This window comes from Tympanuchus pallidicinctus, unplaced genomic scaffold (assembly GCF_026119805.1).
Source record: "Tympanuchus pallidicinctus isolate F22 unplaced genomic scaffold, pur_lepc_1.0 scaffold1, whole genome shotgun sequence".
In the NCBI taxonomy this organism is placed as follows: domain Eukaryota; kingdom Metazoa; phylum Chordata; class Aves; order Galliformes; family Phasianidae; genus Tympanuchus; species Tympanuchus pallidicinctus.
In genome coordinates, this window is record NW_026294618.1 from 46483970 (window position 1) to 46504487 (window position 20518).

The following is a 20518-nucleotide window of genomic DNA, read 5'->3' on the forward strand; positions in this document are numbered from 1 at the left end:
GTGCTCCAGATGGGGCCACACAAGGGCAGAATGGAACCACATGGCACCAGCCACAGATAAGAACCAGATCTTTTCCTCTCAAAAGTCTGAAGAACTTGGCTTCTTTTTAAGAGTGAAGAAAACAATCATAAAATATCTTAAACTCTGTATGTGATACAAATAAAAATTAGATTTTCCTGTCCAAAACATACAAGTGTTATTTTGAGGATATCTTTTAGGGAAAAAGACCATTAATGTTTGGTAGGTCTTGTTCTGTCGCAACACAAATGGAACTCTGAAAACTGTGACTCCATGGGCCTAATAAAATTCTATTAGATGATCAACTTTTAAAGGCTCTACCAACCTGAGGAATAAAAGTAAATAGGTAAATAACTCTATACTTGCCTTATCTCAAAATAAAACCTGAGAAACCAGTTTTCCTGCAATGTCATTCCCTGGGACCTCAGGCCCCTTCTGAGAATTTCAGTGGATGCCCCTAGCTGCTGAGCAATCTGCATATTGTGATAATCCCAAGAAAGGAGATGGCACTTCAAGCTTCCTGAAAAGAAATGTTATGTTGTGAAATGGAATGACAGAAATTCTTTATCTTACACCAACAGAACACTTCTGAAACAACTACTGGAGGGCTGCTGCTGGAGCAGAATCACAGAATCACAGCTGCTGCAATACTGGAGAGTGATGGCAGCAGTGAACTTTTGTCTCTGTTTCCTCCCTCAAAGTTGCCCGAGACAAGGTGGTAATGTCCACTCATATATACACATAAACTGGCAGCAATTAAGGGCAAGGATCCCATGACCTGAGAATGCAGAGACGGAGGGAATGAGGGAACGATCCACATTTCTTAGGAAGTTGGTTTTGTGGGTGTTTTTGTTTTTATGTTTCAGTCAGGCAGGAAGCAGAAGAACTTCTAGATTAGTAGTTGCAAGGAAAAAAAAAAAAAAGACAACTGTATGAGTTTAAGAAAATGGATTTGATAACAACCATTAATATGACAGTAGTTAGGAAAGTATTATTAAAATTGCTGTTTATAGCATTTGTATGTATGCATGTATATATATTTCTATATATATTGTTGCTGGGCTCTGTTGCTTCAGAATCAAGTGTACAGAAATGATTACTGTGGTATACCATGATGCTGCTCATGCAAGTGTTACATAGAAATGAGTCTCCAATGCCTGTGCCTGTGTTTGATTGAAAGTCCCACCTTTGAGTCTCAGCTGTAACTGGAGCACAGCAAATCAGGGGTGAGAGGGCTCTGAAGAGAAAGAGAGAGGCAGCGACATGCCCAAAGGCAATCTCTGAGCCACACCTTTGCACTGACACATCTCTAGCTAAGGAGGAGAGAGAAATGGGAGCATGAAATACAAGTACGGAGAGGGAAGGAGTCTAAGTAGGTGACGTTTAAATATTTTCACAAATTCCAGCAGTTGTGTAGTTGTCTGCTTGGCTTTCCACATATCATAAAATAGGTGGATTCTATTCATTGAAAACACCATGTTACAAATGGAAAACATTATTGCGACATATCTGGCATCCAGAGAAGGAGAACGTGGCAGGCGACTGCGAGGCAGTGCTGATGGGGCCCATCTGAAGGTTTCTCTGGGAACGAGCGCTGATGCTTTGTTCTCCTGAGGACAGTGCTTGATTTGTAACACTGCAGAAATTTGGAAGGAGAGATATTGACATGTTGAGAAAGATCTCACATCTGAGAACATTCAGTAACAGCAAGTTCTGCAGCCATATGGTGCTGGGACCCCCAGCCTGCTCCGATCACCCTCAGAAAAAGCAAGGGCTGAGCGCTGAAGGAGCTGGTAGCAGGGCACTGTGGCAGCTGCTGGGCAGAGGTACTCCTAAACACAGCCCATGTACAGAGATGCAAAAGCAATAACAATACTGTCCTTCTACTTCTTAATGCACCCTGGCAGAGACCAGAGAATACATGGCATTTTTTATCAGAGCCACGTCTTTCTTCTGTTTATCAAGATATCCAACTCTGTACCTGCATTATGGCTGCTTTCCTCTGGAGGTGTCTGAGGAGCATGAATGTCCCCACTCACTGCCTTTTCCATCCTTGCTGAGTTTCCTCTCACAGTTCCTCACTCACTGTGAAATCTGCAGGAATTTCTTCTGGTCTGACTTTGTCTGTTGGCCTCAGGCTAAACCAGACTGAACACATGGTGAGAGCCAGAGAGAGGGAAGGAAAGGAAATGTAAAGCAGAGAAAGATGTTCCATTTACATATAAAAAAGTACTGTTTAGGAAACACCGCTGGTGCCTTCCCCTTCCAGCTGCCTACCTGTACTTTGTCTATGAAGGAGCAAAAGCCATCTGTGGGACAGACAGCACCATGCCCACATGTGTAGATGTAGCAGAAGACAAAGGAAGGAGAAGCCTTTGTTGCACTAAGGCATTGTGCTGGTCTGTAAATATGCCTGGCACCTGACAGACCCATAGGAACATCAGGCCAGATGTTCCTGAGAGGGAAATTGTTCTTTGCCACACGGTGTGTCAAGATCCTGGAAGGTGTCTGAGCTAGTTAGGAAAGAGTTCCAGATCTCCAGTTCCTTCTGATTCTCAGGGCTGTTTTCAGCCACTCCTTCAATTACTTGGCTTTGGAGCTGTGACTGTTTCTGCCCATTGCCTGTGCTGTGAGCCAGGCCCCAAAATCCCCAAGTAGTAAATGGTATGAATCATGCAATACTCTCATAAACTTGAAGGACATAGCAGTAACAACTGAGTTAGGACACTGTCTGGTCCACACCCTGCCTGGAAAAGAGGCCATATCCAACATTCCCCCACATGGAATTAGGATAAATTGTGAAAATTAGGGCTCCCTTCATGTGATGCTAATGCAGTAATGAAGGAACCACCAGACAGAGCAGCCCAGAGCGAGGAGGGCAGGATGAGCATTGTGCAAGCATGTGGATCTGTGACTCTGCTGTGACAAGAAGAGGCTGCCCCAATGCCCTTATCCTGAGGATGTCAGTTCACAGAGCTAAGATCAGAAATCATCACAGCTGGGCACAAGAGATGAAGAGAAAATAAGGATTACAGTCATAAGGAAATCAATTGTTTTGGAGAATTAGTGAAAGAATCTGGAGAATTTGGTACTTTTCTCTCTATTCGTTTGAAGAGTTTTGTTACTTAATGGGCAAAGTAGAAGTGCCCCTGCATGGAAATTAGAGACTGAACACATCACACATAATAGGTCTGCAGTGAGAGGGTGAAGCTTGAAAAAAAATCACAGAGGAAAAATAAAGGGAGAAAAATTACTGTTACATTGACTTGGGAGGAAGAAAGACAAAAAATGACCAAGACCATGTGTGTGAAACAGAAAGAATGACATACAGCTTCTCTCTGTAAGCTAGCATCTCCAGTCCTAAAGAAATGAATCTTTCCCACATTTTCACGCTAAGTAAGAACCAAGAGCTTTAACATGTATGAAGCATTAGGAGGCATTTTGTATCTCCTCCAGAAATGATGAGCCCTACCTCGCTGTCTTCATTGTCCATTGTGTCATTGTGCAGTGACTCCTCTGTGCACACTAAAACCTGCTGGTGTCATACATTTTTCTTAGGCACAAAGGCACCAGGATTTTCATGTTGCTGGTAATGCTGTCATTACCAGAAAGGCCGAGGAAATATAAATAGTGTGTGACATACGAGTTGAGTGGTTTCTGACCTGAGTAGTTTTCAGACAATTTCCATGGAACATGCTCTTCCCAATGGCTGAGCCAATGGTCTTCAGCTCCAATAGGTAAATTTAATTCCTCTCCTCAGTCTGTTCTGGAGCAATGCCACCCAAAAGATCAATGTGCTATATGTCTCAGTGTTGAATGATGTAACTTAAGAAAATTTTATTTACAGAATTTACTAATCTCAATGGGAGCTTCCAATAAAATAAAAGGAACAAATAAAAAGGGCTCCTGACTCTCGGGAGCAGAGAGGAAGTGAAAGATCTCAGGGACAGAGGCACCACTGTACTGGAAATTGTACAATGACATGTTGGTCATTTAAACCAGCCCCGGTGTTGGTGGCAAGAACAGACAGCTCTGGGGCATGATTCATCATCTCCTCAAGAAGATGTCTAAAACGGGTCAGATGAATTCTGTTCTGAAAGTACTTAGTCTCTCTGCATTTATAAAGGGACCCTATGTGACTGGATTGGAAATGGTTTGCAAGGTATGGCAAGCCACACTTGGAACTTAACCATACAAAGAGGACTGGACAGGCCATGTAGGCATAAGCAAGGTAGCCCTCACTCTAAGGGCAAGCATCATCAGACTTCCTAGATCTGAACTGTTCCTCGTAAATGTATGATTAACTGTTCTTAAAAGCCCTCAGGGCCAGAGATGCCATTTACTTCTGCTAGTTTATTTACCCCTAAAAATACTTTTTTTCCTACTTAGCTTAAAATTCTCTTACAGCAACTTGCAGGCTGCTCCCAGTGGATGTGGATAAGAGGTTATTCTCTTCTTTTCACCATCTTTTATGTAGCTGGAGGCTGTTGTCATATCTTCCTCCAGTCTTCTCCTCCTTGAGATAATTTTTTCCATTTCCCCATCCACATAATGGCTACTACTGGGGTCTTTCTCATTTTTGTCATCTCTCCAATTTTAAATGATGTAGTGGCTGAAGCAGGCCACAGCAGTCCGTCTGAGGACTTATTTGCTTATGGTGGAAGGATTTTTTTCTGAGCCTGATATGTAATTCTTCTGTTTACACACAAATGAATGAAAAACTTAAGAATTCTTCAGAAATTCTGGAAAAAGCCTTCTCTTTTGGGAGGACTGTGAAGTAAGCAGTGCATTCAGGATGCAAAAAGAAAACAATTAGTCATAAAGCTGAAATTAAACTAGAATAGAAATTTCTTGCCTGTCGGGCTTTTCTAATGACTGCATATAAATTTCATTGTATTTATTTAGCCTGACAAGCACTTTATGGGTTACTGAGCAGTAAAATGAGTCCCATTTTATACAAGAAGACATAAAGCACAGGGGCTTTGTGGCTCTTCACCACTACCGATGTCAGAGCAAGACCCAAGCACATCTCAACTCATCCTCTGAGAAAGGAACCTGAGTGCATAGGCTCTATGGGATCACAGCATGTCTTGCCCAGGTATTCAAAGCAGTATAGTGCAGTTTATCTGAAACACAGATAGGTACTACCAAGAAATGAGGTTTTGAGTTACGCCATTCAGAACTGCAAGTTAACAATGCTGTGTTACTTAGACTCAATATATTTAAATACCTAATAATGTGATGCTAACATATGACCAGTACGTGGACATCTCCCTGCTGATCACTTCAGGCATCCCAACAGTTCTGGGAATTCTCATGCACTTTCTCTCTGCTCCATGTCTGGTTGGTGGTGGATGCAGCTTTTCTCTTGCTCATTCATGTTACAACACCAATATTTTACAACTGCATTATCAGTGCAGTATAGTCCAATACCATTCAAATAGGTGTTTAGAAATACATCTTCTAATGATTAATCTGGTGTTTGCATGACTAAAAATGAAGCACTCCCTTCTTGTCAGCACGTCACTACCAGTACAGAGCAAGGCTTCTTTCCAGGCTCTGGCACTATTCTGAGTTTGGTGGATTCCGGTAAGGTTGTCAATAGGCAGAGAAATACCTCAAAAGGGAAGGATTAAAAATAAATGTAGAGTTTCTAGTTTTTTCCTAGTTTCTACAAGCTTATCAGTCTTTGTAGAACAGAAGGAAATCACACTGCCATAAACCATGAAGCTTGCTTAGAATTATCCTCAGAAAAACAGTTTTGTATGTACACTTACAGCCCAGGCAGTGATTCAGTAACGCTACTAAAATGATGGTTAAGAAAAAGCTTTGGGAAATTGAAACCCCAGGAGGCTGTACAGCATTCTGAGCTATTGCATGTAAATGTTTTTGTTTGGACCCCAGCCATAGTCTCAAGATGATGAAATGTACTCAGCTTTGTATAGCCAACAAACATTTGAAAATCTTCATTTTCACTTTTTCCTGGTTATCGGTGACAAAGACAGCTGTTCCCAAGGATTGATTATGTTGTCCCATTTTCCATTACCTTTCCAAGCATCTTCATTTGAGTGGCTGCATAAAAGCCAGGATGATTGGTGTGGATGCTGCTGATATTTCACATTTTTACTTGTATAAGCTTAAATACAGTCACATCACATTTCAAAGAGCATGTGGACAAATTGACGTTTTGTTTCATTGTGGGGAAAAAGAACTCTGAGGGGACATTTGGGTGAGATGTTCCATTGGACTCCTCATTACCAGAAAGACATGGAGGTCCTGGCCATGTTCAGAGAAGCATGTCACATACCTGTGAAGGGCCTGGAGCACAAGTGTTATTGGAAGCAGCTGAGGGAACTGGGATTGTTTGATCTGGAGAAGAGGAGGCTCAGGGGAGACCTTGTCACTTTCTACAATTACCTGAATGGAGGTTGTGGAGACGGGGAAGTTGGCCTCTTCTCCCATATAACTAAGGATAGGATGAGAGGTAATGGCCTTAAGTTGCTCCAGAGGATGTTTGGGTTGGATATTGGGAAAAAATTGATTCTCAGAAGAGTGATCAGGTGCTAGAACGGGCTGACCAGTTAGGTGGTGGAGTCACTGTCCCTAGAAGTGTTCTAGAAATATTTAGATGCTGAGGAATCTGGTTAGTTGGATGCGGTGGTGATAGACTGACAGTCAGACTTGATGATCCTTAAGATTCCCTTCCAACTCGGAATACTCTATAATCCTATGATCATGCAGCACGGTGAGATGGACACCGAGTGAGTCCCCCCTGGCTGCTTTCATCTCCACACTCCGTGCAGAGCCGTGCAGAACCCGCAATTCCGACAGTAGGGGTTGGGGCCAGGTACGCATTTCCTTGTTTTGCGGCCGGCGCTCCAAACAAGCGCACCCCGCTACAAGGGGCGGCCGCGCTGCTTCCGTGCGGGAACGGCAGCGGGGTCGGGGGCTGCCGTGGGGGCGGCGGGCGGAGCGGGACCGCGCCGCCGCCATGGCGTGAGGGGCTGGGGCGGAGAGGGGGAGGAGGAGATGGAGGACGGGGAGAGGTAAGGAAGGAGGGCGGGGAGGAGGGGGTGGAGCGGGAGGGGGCAGCCGCTTTCTTCCTGAGTAGAAAAACGGCCCCCCCGCTCCGTGCCCCGGGGCTGCTCGGCAGAAACTCGCTGTTCGAGGAATTGCGAGGCTGCGCCGAGCAGGGGCCGTCGGCAGAAAGTGCGCGCCCCCGCACCGTCGCGTCTCCGCATCCCGTCCCGTCTTTCCGCTGGGCGCGGCGGGCCCGGGGGCTCCTCTCGGCGGCGCTGCGGGTGCCGACGGGGCGCGGGTCGGGCCCCGCGCACTGGAGGTGCTTAGATCTGTGCCCCACCTCCGGCAGCAGCGCCGGAGCCGTCCGCAGGCGCTGAGTGGAGCCTCGCAGACGTGCCCGTGTGAGAGGTAAGTGGGAGCATCCTCATCGTGCGCCTAGGGGAGCCCAGAGACAGGAAAAGGGAGATCTGCCCGATGCAACTTCCTGCCGTTTTGATTTTTGGTGGTGGTTGTTGGAAAAGTCGGAGTGAGCTTGGGAGCGCGGCTGCCACCTCCCGCAATGCCGGCGGCCCTCGGGCCGCTCCGTGCCTCCTGCACGCCCCGCGAGTGCGGCCCGACGGCGCCGGGAGCAGCCGCGCTGCGCCTCTTTATGACATCCCTTCTCCAAACAGCGTAAAGCTGTGCTGCTCCCCAAGCAGCCTTTTTGGACAGTGACGACGTAGGAAGCGAATGTAGCTGGGAATGAAATGCAGGAATTATTGCTCGAGTAGCTGCAGGGTTTGCTCAGCCCGAGAAGATCTATTGCAGTTTAAATAACACTCAAGTTTTAATACGGCCCAAACAAAGAGCAAGCAAATCTCGGCTGAGCATTGCCACGCGATGGTTATCACGCCAACAATGATCATAACTCAGCACGGGGTTTGGGGAAAGGAACAATACAGCGAAGGGCAGCAGTGGGAATCAATAACTCAGATTCTGTTCATTGCTCTGAAAGTCTCTCGCTGGGTAGCCTCGGGCAGCATGCCCCACCTCGCTGTGCCTCTGCTTCCCCTACTCATAAAGCAGATAAATGTGCCCGCTGCGTCATGGAGGTGCTGAGAGCCCTAATTAATTAATTGAGTTCATAACTGCTCAGAGATCCCTGGGTGCATTTTTCAACAGAAGCGCTAAGTGTTACTCCAGCTGGGGGTTCTTGCATTGTGTGGCACTGCTCCTATGGGTTTCTTTTGTGACCTACATTAGCTGAAGTTTTTAATGGAAGGCAACAAAGTGCCAGTTCTGGATTGGAATTTTCTTGACTGTAAATTTTGCTGGCAAACAAAGCTACAATATATTTCTAATAGGCTGTCTCACTGGGGAAGGACTGCCAGTGCTTTAACAAAATGTTTTCTTGTTATTCAAAATAAGTTTGTTTTTATTGCTGGAAGTATTGGGATACTTAGCACTGATTGGTGTTGCCATGAAAAAAAAAAAAAAAAAAAGGTATTATTTAATATAAGAACAAGATACATTTATAAATGTATCTGCATCCTGTGTGGATGCTGACCTCAGAAGACACTGAGGTCAGTGGCTCTGTCACTGTATCCCTATACAACCACTTCTAACCCCAGCACTTAGGTCATAGAGAGTATGTGCTGCAAAGGAAGAGCTAGGCAGATTGGTTACCTGTGGTAAAAGCTGATAGTTTCTAGTCACTCAAGTGAGCTCAAATGTCATCACAGTTTATTTTAATTGTTCTAATGAGGTATTTAGTAAATTTCTACATTGCAGTGGAGAAAGAAGTGCATTTAATTACCTGGCTAAGTGTTAGAAGTTGTTTTCATAGGTTGCATACAGTTATAATAAAATTGAAGCTAGCTTTCAGCTACTCCTTTATGAGCAGTGACTCAGTGCCTTCTTCTGGCACTTTTTTAAAAAAAAAAAAAAAAAAATTAAGAAAGAAAAGAACAAAGTTTTTCAAACCTGGGTCAGTGATGGTAGGAAATTATTGCCCCCAGCAGGCAGCTGGTGGTTTGCAAATGAGCATCACCATCTTATTTGCAGGTGAAGAAATGGTCCCATCTGTCAGTGGCAGGCAGCCTGAGCCATGAGAGTGGGGTGAAGTGAGGCTGTAAGTGAGGCCATGCAGCAGCAGTGTCTGCACAGGACTGTGACTCAGTTCTCACTAAATGCAATCACACTAGTTTAGTTAGAACTGAGTCACATTCCTATGTCTGTGTTTGGAAATTTGAACATCTGGAACCCCCATCAGACTCCAGCAATGAGCAGAAAGTGATTCAGTTACTACTGCTATTGTTCCTGGATATTTTGCAAGAAATAAGGTTTGTTTTCCCCTTTTTATTTTTATTTTTTGCAGAGATTAGAAGTATAAACAAGGAAACAACTTTCTGTAACTTTTGTTTCCTGGTTTAGACTTGGTAATCCAAGTGTGAAGATAATAAAAGATACGGCTTTTTCTTAGTGAGCTGCATTTAATTGGCAAATAGGATATCTCAGCAGCAAGCTTGTCCTGCCTGTTTGCACTTCCTTTCAGCTGGTTTAGATAAAGGAGTTTGGTTACAGTGTTGTACTCCCAAAGCTGCTACAGTGCAGTGCCAGTTTGTGTTCACAGCTGTAGTCATGTCTTTATTATACTTGGGCTTAATATTTGGTTGAAAGCCCATCCCTTGAACTGTTCCCTGTTTGGGTGGGTGTGCTTTGTGCCAAAGCATGGACCATGACCCAGGGATGACATTCCAGATATGCACAAGGTGCAGCTTTTCTTCACTGTGATCCAGAGGGCCAGATCCTGCTCACCTTATTCAAATATCAGGATTTATTCACTCCACAGATTCAACATTTTCTCATGTGAGACCCGTGTTATGTGTCTGTTGGAACAGCTTATCATGGTGGGGGACATGATGAGGTGTGACAGCTTCATTAGCAAAAGCCCCAGACCCTTCTGCACTGCGCTTTTTCCAGACTCGATTATTTGCTCACGATGGGAATGGAGCAGGGAAGGGGATTAAATCTTGCCAGGAAATAGGAAATATTGCTGATGTCATGTGGGCCCTTTCTCACAAATGCTTGGCCAGCAGAAGTTCAGCAGAAACAAGGCGTTGGTAACACGGACCTGACCTATGAGGTCTGGTCATTTTGGGAATGACATGAAGGACGGAGCACTGGGAATAGCTTCTCCCATCAGATGCTGACATCACTTTTTCACTGCCGTTGGGATGCAGTCAGTTGTTAAAACTCAGTCGCAGTGAGGCCGTTATTTTTACATGGTCTGAAATTACCTTTGTTTGGTCCTCTTTTCTTTTTTTTCCTCCTAGCTCAGACTCAGGGAGAGTATCATAGGGATTGGCAATAGCCTTGTTTAGAGTAGGCAATGGACTTTAGGGATTCTGGTCAGTTTTCTCAGTTAGGTATTGTGTTTCAGTAGCAGATAAACTTAATTTTAACATTAGAGTTCTTCCACCACAGTTTTCTTTATGTTCTTGTTTGTTTTCATTTGTTTGTTTTTATCAGAGATGATAAGTATGCTGAATGTTTGATAGAAACCATGTTTGCCATCATAAGTTTTCAATGAAATATTTGCTATAGCTATGGAAGTATTTCAGAAATTCTCTAAGGATGTTTCTGTGGATGCCAAGTTACTTTAAAGCTTTTTGATCAGATCCTTGTAACTGTGGTATACCACATTTTTTGCTAAAGTGCTACGTAATGTTTTGGTTGAGCTGCGAGAGCCATGCCTGCACAGCTCAAAGCCAGAAAAATTAGTATTTGCAATTCTAAATTTAAAGATTAACCTGTAATTTGATGGTAATGTTGAAGCCTACTCAAGAAAATTGGTTATGCCAAACATGAGCAGCTAAACTTTGCAGGAGTAGTGAAACTTTGAGCTGTGTCTGTATTGGAAGCTTCTTTCCATGAAAATATAACTGGCTCTTCTTAGCATGTCTGTTCTCAGCCACAGTGAAGATAGCAGTAATCTCAAAGGAGCAGTATGTTTTATTTTCTCTTCAAGTTTGTACCCTGAAAAACATTGGGTGCATCTGGTACATACATATTATATAGATAGAGAAGCTATGTGCTCTCTATACATCTTTATGTATAGAAACTGGAGATACAGAGATGTATAGCAATGAAATATGAATGTAGCACAGGTAACGACAGAGTTGTACCAATAATTATGAACAGTATATTGAGTAGAGGTGAGAAGGGGCTGCCAGGTGAGGTGGTGCAACTGAAGAAAATAAACATAGAGATGTTTGTATTACAGCAAATGAAAGAGTAGTTCTATGTGAGTATGCATGTCTTAAAAGTAGATGTAAATTATATAAAACCAAGCGTTGATTTAAGTCAGATTATAATCTTTTTAGATTCGTGAATTGACTAGTATAGATTACTTTGGTTTTTACCAATGTTCTTTATATGTCAGCATAATATAAATAAAGTTGTAGGATAGCTTTGTATGCAAAACTGAGTCATTAATAGGATATGGGAGACAGTTAAAATGCACTCTGATCCCATAGCAAGCAAAGGATATGATGCATTCCCATCTGTTGATATGACATTCTGTGGAAATGCTAACAAAAATAAATACTCGATATCTTCAACTGCTGAAGTTTGTAAATAGGCGCAGATATACTTGGAGAAAAAGCTGAGTTTGTAGAACACCAGCTGAGGCATTTGTCTCCATTCATCTTGGAGGGCAATTAAAACAATAAGCAGGAAAGTTTAAAGCTGTCAATTATACATAGTAGAGGTGAACAACCAGCCAGGGGACTTGAAACATTTACAAATAGTAGAAGGAGTAAAGAAGAAAGCTAATAAAAAGATATTAATTGGAAAAGGGAATAGGAACTAAATTGTGAGATGGAAACACCAGTGTCAGAAGTTTCTGATAACTGGCCTGCTGAAGCAGCAAGAGAAGCTCCACACGCAGCAGTCTGATCAGGTTGGATTAGGCACAAAGAGGATTTTTGTTTTGACGGCAGTAAAATTGCCTTTCCCCTTTTACATGTATGATTAATTTTTTCTGTCCTGTATTTGCACCTCCTGGGCATTGCAATCACATAGTGTGTTGCAGCTTTTCCTGTGCACTGTACTTCTGTTGCTTGATCCGTGCACAGATCACGCTCTGGGTAACCTCAAATAATCTCTTCCTTTGCTTACTTCCCGTGGTGAGACACAGTTTCTCTTCTGGCCAGGAGGCTGCTTTCACAGGAAACCTTCTGTGTAGTTCCTGATACCCCAAGTCCAACTGTTCACACACTTCCAGGCCTGCTGAACGGGTCAGAAAAAGCTATGCTTCTTAGCAATTGCAAAAAAAATAACCTGAACTGTTACAGGTTCCTCTGTTCTGAGTTTCTGCACTGCTGTGGTGATAGTTCTAGTCCCCAGAAGTTTCCTACATGTTAGAACTGTGTAATGGATGGACAAGTGGTTTGCAGGTTGACCTCTGGGACATCAGTGGAATGGGCAAAAGCAGTTCATACTTTCTAGTTGCCTTTGTTAGTGCTAGCTTCTGTGAAAAATAATTATTTCTAATCATTTAAAAGGCCTTTTAAAATTTTTTTCAGCTTAGGATAAAATAAAAAGTTCTGGAGCTCTCAAAGAGATCTTTCTGTGGAGGTTCATAGTTATATAGTCCGTGATGGTAGAAGTGACTAAGCTTCTATTCACTGAATGCCTTAGCAGGCATGTCCAAACTGGTTGGGAATTACTGCCTTTATGGTGCTGCATATCAAAATTATTTTCTTATTCATTCTAGACAGCGAAGTATAGATTAAAGGATCCCAGTGAGAGTTAAGAGTAGTAATGTTTGTACAACTGAAAAATTGAGAAAGCATTTGTGTAGTGGAATAACTTATAAAATAGAAGAAAATTCCAAATTCCCAGGCTATGGTTTGGGCATGCAGAAAATTTAAATCCTGTTTTTGCTTGAGGCAGAGAAAAGGTTATGCATTGGGTGTGTGTAGGCCATGCTGATTTCTAAATATGGTGGTAAAAACAACAAATACGATTTGAAATAGAAGGGCTAAGTGCAGGCAGGGCTTCCATGGCTGATAACTTACATGTTCTACAGTGAACTCCTGCTCTGTCTGCAGCATAGTGCAGAATTGAGTGCAACCCGTCATGATACCCATACAGCTGCATGCTGTGCTAAATAGATCCATTGAATTTTGTGCATAGATCAAAGGATAGGCACAAGTTTAAATCTTGACTGCTGACATGATGTCATAGATGGGTAATTAGTTTAGGAACTACTTCCTTCTGGTTGCCTTCATGGTTTTCAGAGTTACAGCAATCGCTCAGACATGCAAGCTGATGCAAAGCCTCTTTTAAGGTTATTTTAGATCATATTAGAACAAGTGCAAAACAAACACACAGGTACCTGAGTGGTACTTTCTTTATTGCAGATTGATTTCTGAGTTATTTTTTGCATTTCAATATTTAAGCTTTTAAATACTTTTCAGATCACATACTTACGGTGTAGCATTTTTCTCACAATGGAAAAATGAGAGGAAGAAGCAAAGTAATGTCCCCTGGTGGTTAAGGTTGTAATAGGTATTACTCAAGTTGTGAGCAGTGGTACTCCACCTTCCCAGCATTGTTACTGGAAGGACAGATAATCAATCACTGAGTTTGGAGGAAGGACTCTCAGCTGCATGTCAATCTCCTGTACTCTTGTCTAGCCCTGCAGCTCTGAAAGGATCTAGGTAGTACCTGCTGATGTGGAACATTAGCACTCTAAACTCTCAAGCCTAATGACTAGACACTGGATTTGTTGTGGTTATTACAGTGTGCAGATTAGTTTGTACTTTTCTTGGTCCCACTGTATTGCCTAATTTTGCCCACAGATAGATCCATGAGTCAGTATAGGAACTGAATGGCAATATATGCGATTAGTCTCTATTGACTTTTTCATCTCTCTGTTTCCATGGACTCTAGCTGCATTATTTTGTCCTTAAATGCAATTAGTTTCAGTTAGATGACTCGATTACATTCCTGTTTTTGTTTGCAAAGTACTCAATCAGTGCTAAAGCAGATATTCTTCTATAAAATAACTTTCCAGTTAACATGCTCATGGTTTTAAAACATCACTGTTTCCAAATGATAAACTTGGTTTTATAGAAGCTGATTCTCCACCGTGAGGAGGAGGGCCCATAGCCTCAGCAAGCATAGGCAAGAGCTGTGTGCTGAGACAGTCACTCCTAGTGAGACTGGGTGGGCAGGGCTGGTTTGCGTGTGCCCCAACCCTCAACCGTGGTGGGAGCCTCTCATTCAGTAACCTGAAGAATCCATGCTGTTCTGGTGGAAACTTTAATCACCAGAAATCCTAAGTGCCAGCTTTGCTGGTCATAGATGTGCATACTGATGAGATATCATGTCAGAGGTGAGACATGGGTGAGTCTTGAAGATGCTACCAGAGATGCTCACTATTTCTTTTTTCTGAGAGAAGATACAAGAGCTGTCCCAGCAAAAATCGTCCCCAAAGTGCCTCTTCAGAACTGAAGTCACTAGTCTCTAAATGTTTTGTTTTGTTTTGTTTTAATAATCCATAATGTCAGGGTGCTTCAGGTGTTGCTGATCCAACCAGTGCTGTCCTTTCCTCACAGCCCTTCACCCCCTCTTCCTGCTCCTTTGCTCTCTCTGCTGGAGCTGTCTTTCAATGCACAAGCAGCTGGAGTTAACAGGGCCTCTGTTTTCCTTTAGACAGTGTTTATTTGGTGGACCTACTGTGTATAACAATGTCCAATTCAGTTAGTGGCATCAGTTTTATAATATTTTTTTTTTCCCCCAGTAGAATATCCAGTGTTTATTGTGGATGAGGAGAATGAAAATAGTTAACATTTATTCTTTTTTTTCCCCCTAGAATAAATGATGTTCCTCTATTGTTTTGTTTCTGCTGGCAGTGGAGTGGAAATCATGGCAAATGCTTTTTCAGTCTAGGACTGAGTGACAACCCTTCAAAGTATATGATATATTAACATTTTCTTCAGTGGGTAAGCATCCTTCACTCTCCTTACTTTTAATACTTTATCAGGTTATGGTTTCCAAACTGAATAAAAAAACTGTTTTCAGAAAAGGTTGAATTGCATGATAAAGTTTTTCTGGAAGATGTGGTCGGTGATGATGTAGTGCAATATGACATTAAGGAATTCTTTTTACTTTAAAAAGTAGTATTGTGAGTGAGATTTAAACAATCAGAAAGCCGGGCTCCTTTTCATTTCAGCCCTGTGTATTGACCAAATTTGTTGCAGGTTCACCCACAACTGTTAAGTTGGGGTTTATGTGGCCAATAGTCTGTCCATGTTTGGCTTCACCTGAGCTATGGAGATAATTGGGTTTCAGATGCATGTTTCCAACAGTGCAGTATGTTTCTTTAGGTTTCAGTAGGCAACTAAGTTAGCTAAAGAAACATCAGAATATGGAGTTCAACACATAATGCTTATGCATTATGCTTCAGGGGTTAATGATTGTCATCCCTTCCTCCCTAAGGATATTTGTACCATTGTATCGAATTTTAAATAGTCTCTAAAAGTTATTATTTTTGGCCGGGTTCTCCTGTCAAGGGTGAATTGGTTCTTCTGGAGCCTGTTACATCTCATGTCTGATAATTTTTGAAGTAGTTTTGTAGATACCTTACAAGCCAGTTTAGTTTCTAACCAACTGCAAAGAGGAAGAGCACTGGCACCTCAGAGCCCTGTGGTATTACTGAGAGAGATCAGTAAATCAGTAAAATGTGGTCAAGTCCATCCTACTCTGGGAAGGCCTCAATTCTGCATGTGCTTCAAGGCAGCTCAGCTACTGGAAGCCCCTGTAAAGCTTGTTTTTTTTTTCAGGGCTCTGTCTGTAACCACCTGGTCCATATTTCCTCTCTGGCTGATACTGCCTGGCCACGGCTGTGACTTTTCATTATCAGTTTTGTTAGTCCTGCTCTTAAGGGCACTGCAACTGAGACAACACAGAACACCTAAACACCTTTCTTTCCTCCTGTAGCATTGCTTTGGCCATGCTCACGCTGTCCCAGTCCCCCTCTGTGGTTGTGGCTGGGGCCTCCGCAGAGGTGCATGCGGAGAGGAAGGTCACTCTGTACTGATGTGATTTGATCACAAATTAGTGGCTTTGTAGTCCTGTTTTTGTCACTGCCTGTTGACTTTCTTCCAAACCAGGAAAAGATGGGGAGGGAGGTTATTGAATTCATAAAATATGAACTATGGATTTTAGACAACACAGGAGATGTTTGTTTTTGGTTTAGTGCTGGGAAACGTGTGTCCAAATTTTCAAAGGGGGATGTCATGGGAAACTTTGCAGTATATACCCTGGTCAGAAAGACTGTAATTTAGGGAGATTTTAATATCATCCCTAAATTCAAGTATGTGTTTAATTTCTCACTGATGTGTGAGAGTCCTTCCAGGAATCAAACCAAGGCAAGGAATGCATGGAGTCCTTTCTGCTATGTGGGATTTTTTTTTTTTTTTTTCCTTTTCTCACCACTTCTAAAGGATCATAAAGTGTTTTTTTAAGCAATGTGGTAATATTTTTTTTTTGTCATGATAAAGCAGTTCTCAACAGTTCTTGTTGAGCTGTTTTTTTTTTTTTGTTTGTTTGTTTTTTGTTTTTTGGTTTTTTTAAATACACTGCATTTCAAAAGGCTTTTTTCAACTTTTATTTAAAATATATTCACCCTTCCTTTCAAAATATATTTCTGTATGTATTCATTATTTATAGGTGAGGATACCAACAGAATTGAGTGTGTTTGGATAAACCACAGTGCATGTTTCTTTGTGTATGTGGTGAGCAATCTGTAGACATAGTACAAGCATTACCAACTAAACCACACTTTGATCTGTGTAATGTGTCCTGTAATGATTGGTTTACATCCCAAAAATGGCAAAACTTACCTGCAAAATGTGTTAGCGTAGTATGAAAATGTCATCTTCCATTACTCTCTGTTAAAGCAATTGTGTTATGCTCTGTAATGCATAAATGCAGACAGTTACAGAGTACAACATTATTTTTACCCTAAGGAGGAATGCAAAAGAGATGTACTTCTTGGCTGTAATTACTTTCTTCTAAATTGACAGAACACAAATGACTGAGGGTCTGTATACCCAGTAGTTGTTGAGGGTCCCAGTCCAATGAGATTGCCTCACTGTGCATGCAGTAATGACATTGTGGAATCAGGATGTGGGTCTCTAAACATGGTTTTAGCAGCCTAAATTTCTGTTAGGAAATGTTGGCATCTATACATAGGGAACTGTGGGGAGAAATAAAAGGTTGCTTTGTACTTCAGCCTCTTATGAGTTTTATTACTGAATCCTATGAAACAGGTTTTCCATGGAAAAAAATATTTCATATTTGTTTTTAGGTTTTCTTTCCTCCTGTCTATTTCTTTTTCAATAATTGAAAACTACTGTTCATTATTTACATAAAGCTGTCTCTCTTCAGTCTGCTTTCTGTAACCTTTCCCCTGTGAAGAATTTGAGGAATTTGTTGGCTTTCCTCAGGGGGATCCTGGCCGTGTTTTATCTGAGACTTAAGGCTAGATAGTTGGTGTTTTCTACTAAGTAGCTTACTATGTTTAAATACTTCCATTTAACCTCAGTATAGATTTGCCATTTGGGCACATTTTGAGAACTTGTGTATGTAGGAAAATATGTACTTTACTTTAACCTTCAGCCTCCTTGGTAGCTGGCAGTAAATCTCCAAATGCAAGATGGAGAGCCGCTTAGGGGAAAAAAAAAAGATACAAAATACCTAAATGTCCTAAAGGCTGGGTATTTCAGCTGTGTTTCTAAGGCTCTGCCTGTTCCTTGTTCTCTTTATTCGTTTTTTGTTTTTTTTTTTTTTTTTTTTGAAAATGAGGACGTGTCAGAGCACAGTATAAAATGACCTCTACGCAAACTCTAGCATTCCACATCCTTCGTTCTCCAGCTGTTAACATCAGCCAGTGCAGCACACAGGCTTGGCTGCTGCTAGCACCATCTCAATGGCAGTCCCCACTCCTCCTTCCTTCCCTCTCTCTCCCTCATCTATTCCCCAGTAAGACAGCAGTGCTTTGAGTTAGGCACTATTGCAATGAATTGAAACTTCAGTGAGTCCCAAATACTTGAACTGTCAGTGTGTTCATTCTCCTTGTATCAGCTCCTGGTAGGAGTATATAGATTTCAAAGCAGGTAGGTTTTTCTTTAGGATGGATTGCTCAGTCTGAATGATTTGTAGAGAAATGATTTGAAAGCCACATGTCTTAAGTCTCGTTGGACTCATATTTCCTCAAAAGCATCCTTGATTATATTGCCTTACGGATTGTTTTTCTAACTCTTTTACATCTGTCTGCCATAGGATATTTCAAAGATGATTTGGCTCCCACTGGGACTTGGAGATCTGATGCCACAATGAGGACTCACACCCGGGGAGCCCCAAGTGTGTTTTTCATACATGTGATGTGCTTCGCCTTTGCTTGCGGCATCAGGGAGGACGTGGATGCCATGGTTCCTTTTGTCAATGCCAACTACGACAGTTATCCCATGCTCTACTTTTCCAAGGGTGACGTGGAGGGTCTGCGTCTCCAGGCTGCAACCACACACCGACACATCACGGCTCGGCTGATGGAGGCAGTGCAGACAATGCTGTCAAACCCCCTGGAGTACCTCCCGCCATGGGATCCAAAGGAGTTCAGCGCTCGGTGGAATGAGATTTACGGCAACAACTTGGGGGCCTTGGCAATGTTCTGTGTTCTCTATCCTGACAACACTGAAGCCATTGGCATGGCCAAGGATTACATGGAGAGGATGGCAGCTCAGCCTAGTTGGTAGATTTTTATCTTTTTTTTTTTTTTAAGTTGTTATTATTGTATAAACTGTCTGCAGCTGGAAAAGTGAGTTAGATTAGTAAATTACTTGAATTGTTTCAGTTGTTTTAACATTCTTTTTGACAGTAACTAACTTGCCAAACGCATTTACCCTCATCTGAATCAGCAGTGCCACATAGCTTTTTACCTTCACTGTATCTATCCTATTGTGAATTAATGCGAAGAGAAGAGGCAGGACCCTTCGTGTCTGAAGTTTCACTCTAAAGTAAAAAAAAAAAAAAAAAAAAAAAAAAAAAATCCTAAACCACCACACATCAGAAGCCAGGCTTTCCCATCTGATTTGTAGTGAGAATGTAGTGTTAACTTTTTCCACTCTTTTTCCAGACTAGCAAATTTCCTTTGGGTAATGTTTCCTTAGGAAGAATTCAGAAAAGACTGCCCTGTGAAACGGTGTCTTTAGGATTTAGGTACAAGTGACACTCAGAGTTTCCTCAAACAAGTGTTTTATGAATGCTCTAACATCTGTCTGAGCTTTAGTTAAGGCTTGCAACTCCACATTGCTGTGCATTTCCCAGGCTTCCCTTAAAGACATTGTAGGTCATGAAAGAAATAGTTGTTTTTTTGAAGTGTTTTACTGCAGCTGTTGAAGTGTCTAGCATTTTGATGACCTGCATTAACTTCATTTGGATAGGAGTTGTCATATGCATTATTCTGTCCTCACTGTGCCACACTTTTTTTTTTACAGGGCAGAAGTTAGTGTTTTCACTGTTGAGTGAATTTACTGATTGGAACTCTTAAGATAGAATCATAGAAACATAGAATGAGTTAGGTTGGAGGGGACCTTGAGGTCATCTAGTTCCAACTCCCTGCGATAGGCAGGGCTGCCACCCACTCAATCAGGCTGCATTAAGATACTGTTTGATTGTTGAAAACGATCTTCACACTCCTTTGTTTTTCATACCTGATTATTTCTCTTTTTTTTCCTCCATGCTTTCAACGTGAACTTCACTCTGTAGCTCTGTAAGTTCTCTCCTTCATCTAGCAGTGGCTTTATGAAAGGCTGTAGCAATCTACCACCCCTGGGGCATGTATTACTTTGTCTGACTTTGCTCAGGTTGGTCAACGTGTTCACTCCTACAGCTTCTGAACAGGCAGATTTCGTAAATCTGAGAAATATAATTAAAAAGTGCATGCAAAACACGTTACTGCACACAATTCTCCACTTAGGATTAGACTAGGAGAGGAAAGATGGCATGTACAACAGTTCTTGTCTGATTGCTACTAGTAGATATTTAGGTGTTCTGGAGATGAGCCCTACCTAAATAAGACTGGTTATGAACAATTCTTGCAGTGTCACAGTAATGGAACTATTAAAAAAACAATATTGTTCAGTCTATTTAATCGTGTTTAGTTTCTGTCAGATTTTGAGGAAAATATTATTCTGACTGCTAAATTAAGAATATTATCCTTATTTACTAATTCAAGTGTAGACACTCTTCACAGGAGAATGGGAAGAAAGAAGGTTTTTGATGGTATTCAAGTTTAGGACTTTGAATGTTATGAGACTTATGTGTCAAAACTGCTTATGTCAGAGTAAAGAAGGCTTGTACAAAGATGTATTAGTAAGTAAAGCAAATCTAGAGAAACTTCTCTCCTTAAACTTCTTCTCTTATA

The 20518-nt window shown here is 41.9% G+C and overlaps 1 protein-coding gene across 5 annotated transcripts in view; it reads left to right on the plus strand.

Annotated features, from left to right (window-relative positions):
* Window positions 1-7105: 7105 nt before the first annotated feature.
* DSE (dermatan sulfate epimerase) overlaps window positions 7106-20518 on the plus strand; it is a 32422-nt gene continuing 19009 nt past the window's right edge. For 2 of the 5 annotated variants that reach the window (XM_052674170.1, XM_052674254.1), the window contains exon 1: window positions 18719-18840. Coding sequence is in view for 3 of the 5 variants with exons in the window: in XM_052673896.1 (XP_052529856.1) it covers window positions 18429-18844 (416 nt within the window). In the remaining 2 variants the exon portion in view is untranslated. Of the gene's footprint in view, window positions 7447-9177; window positions 9360-14902; window positions 15033-18375; window positions 18845-20518 lie in introns of those variants that run through there. The other 3 variants (XM_052673896.1, XM_052673989.1, XM_052674081.1) reach the window with 3 other exon arrangements.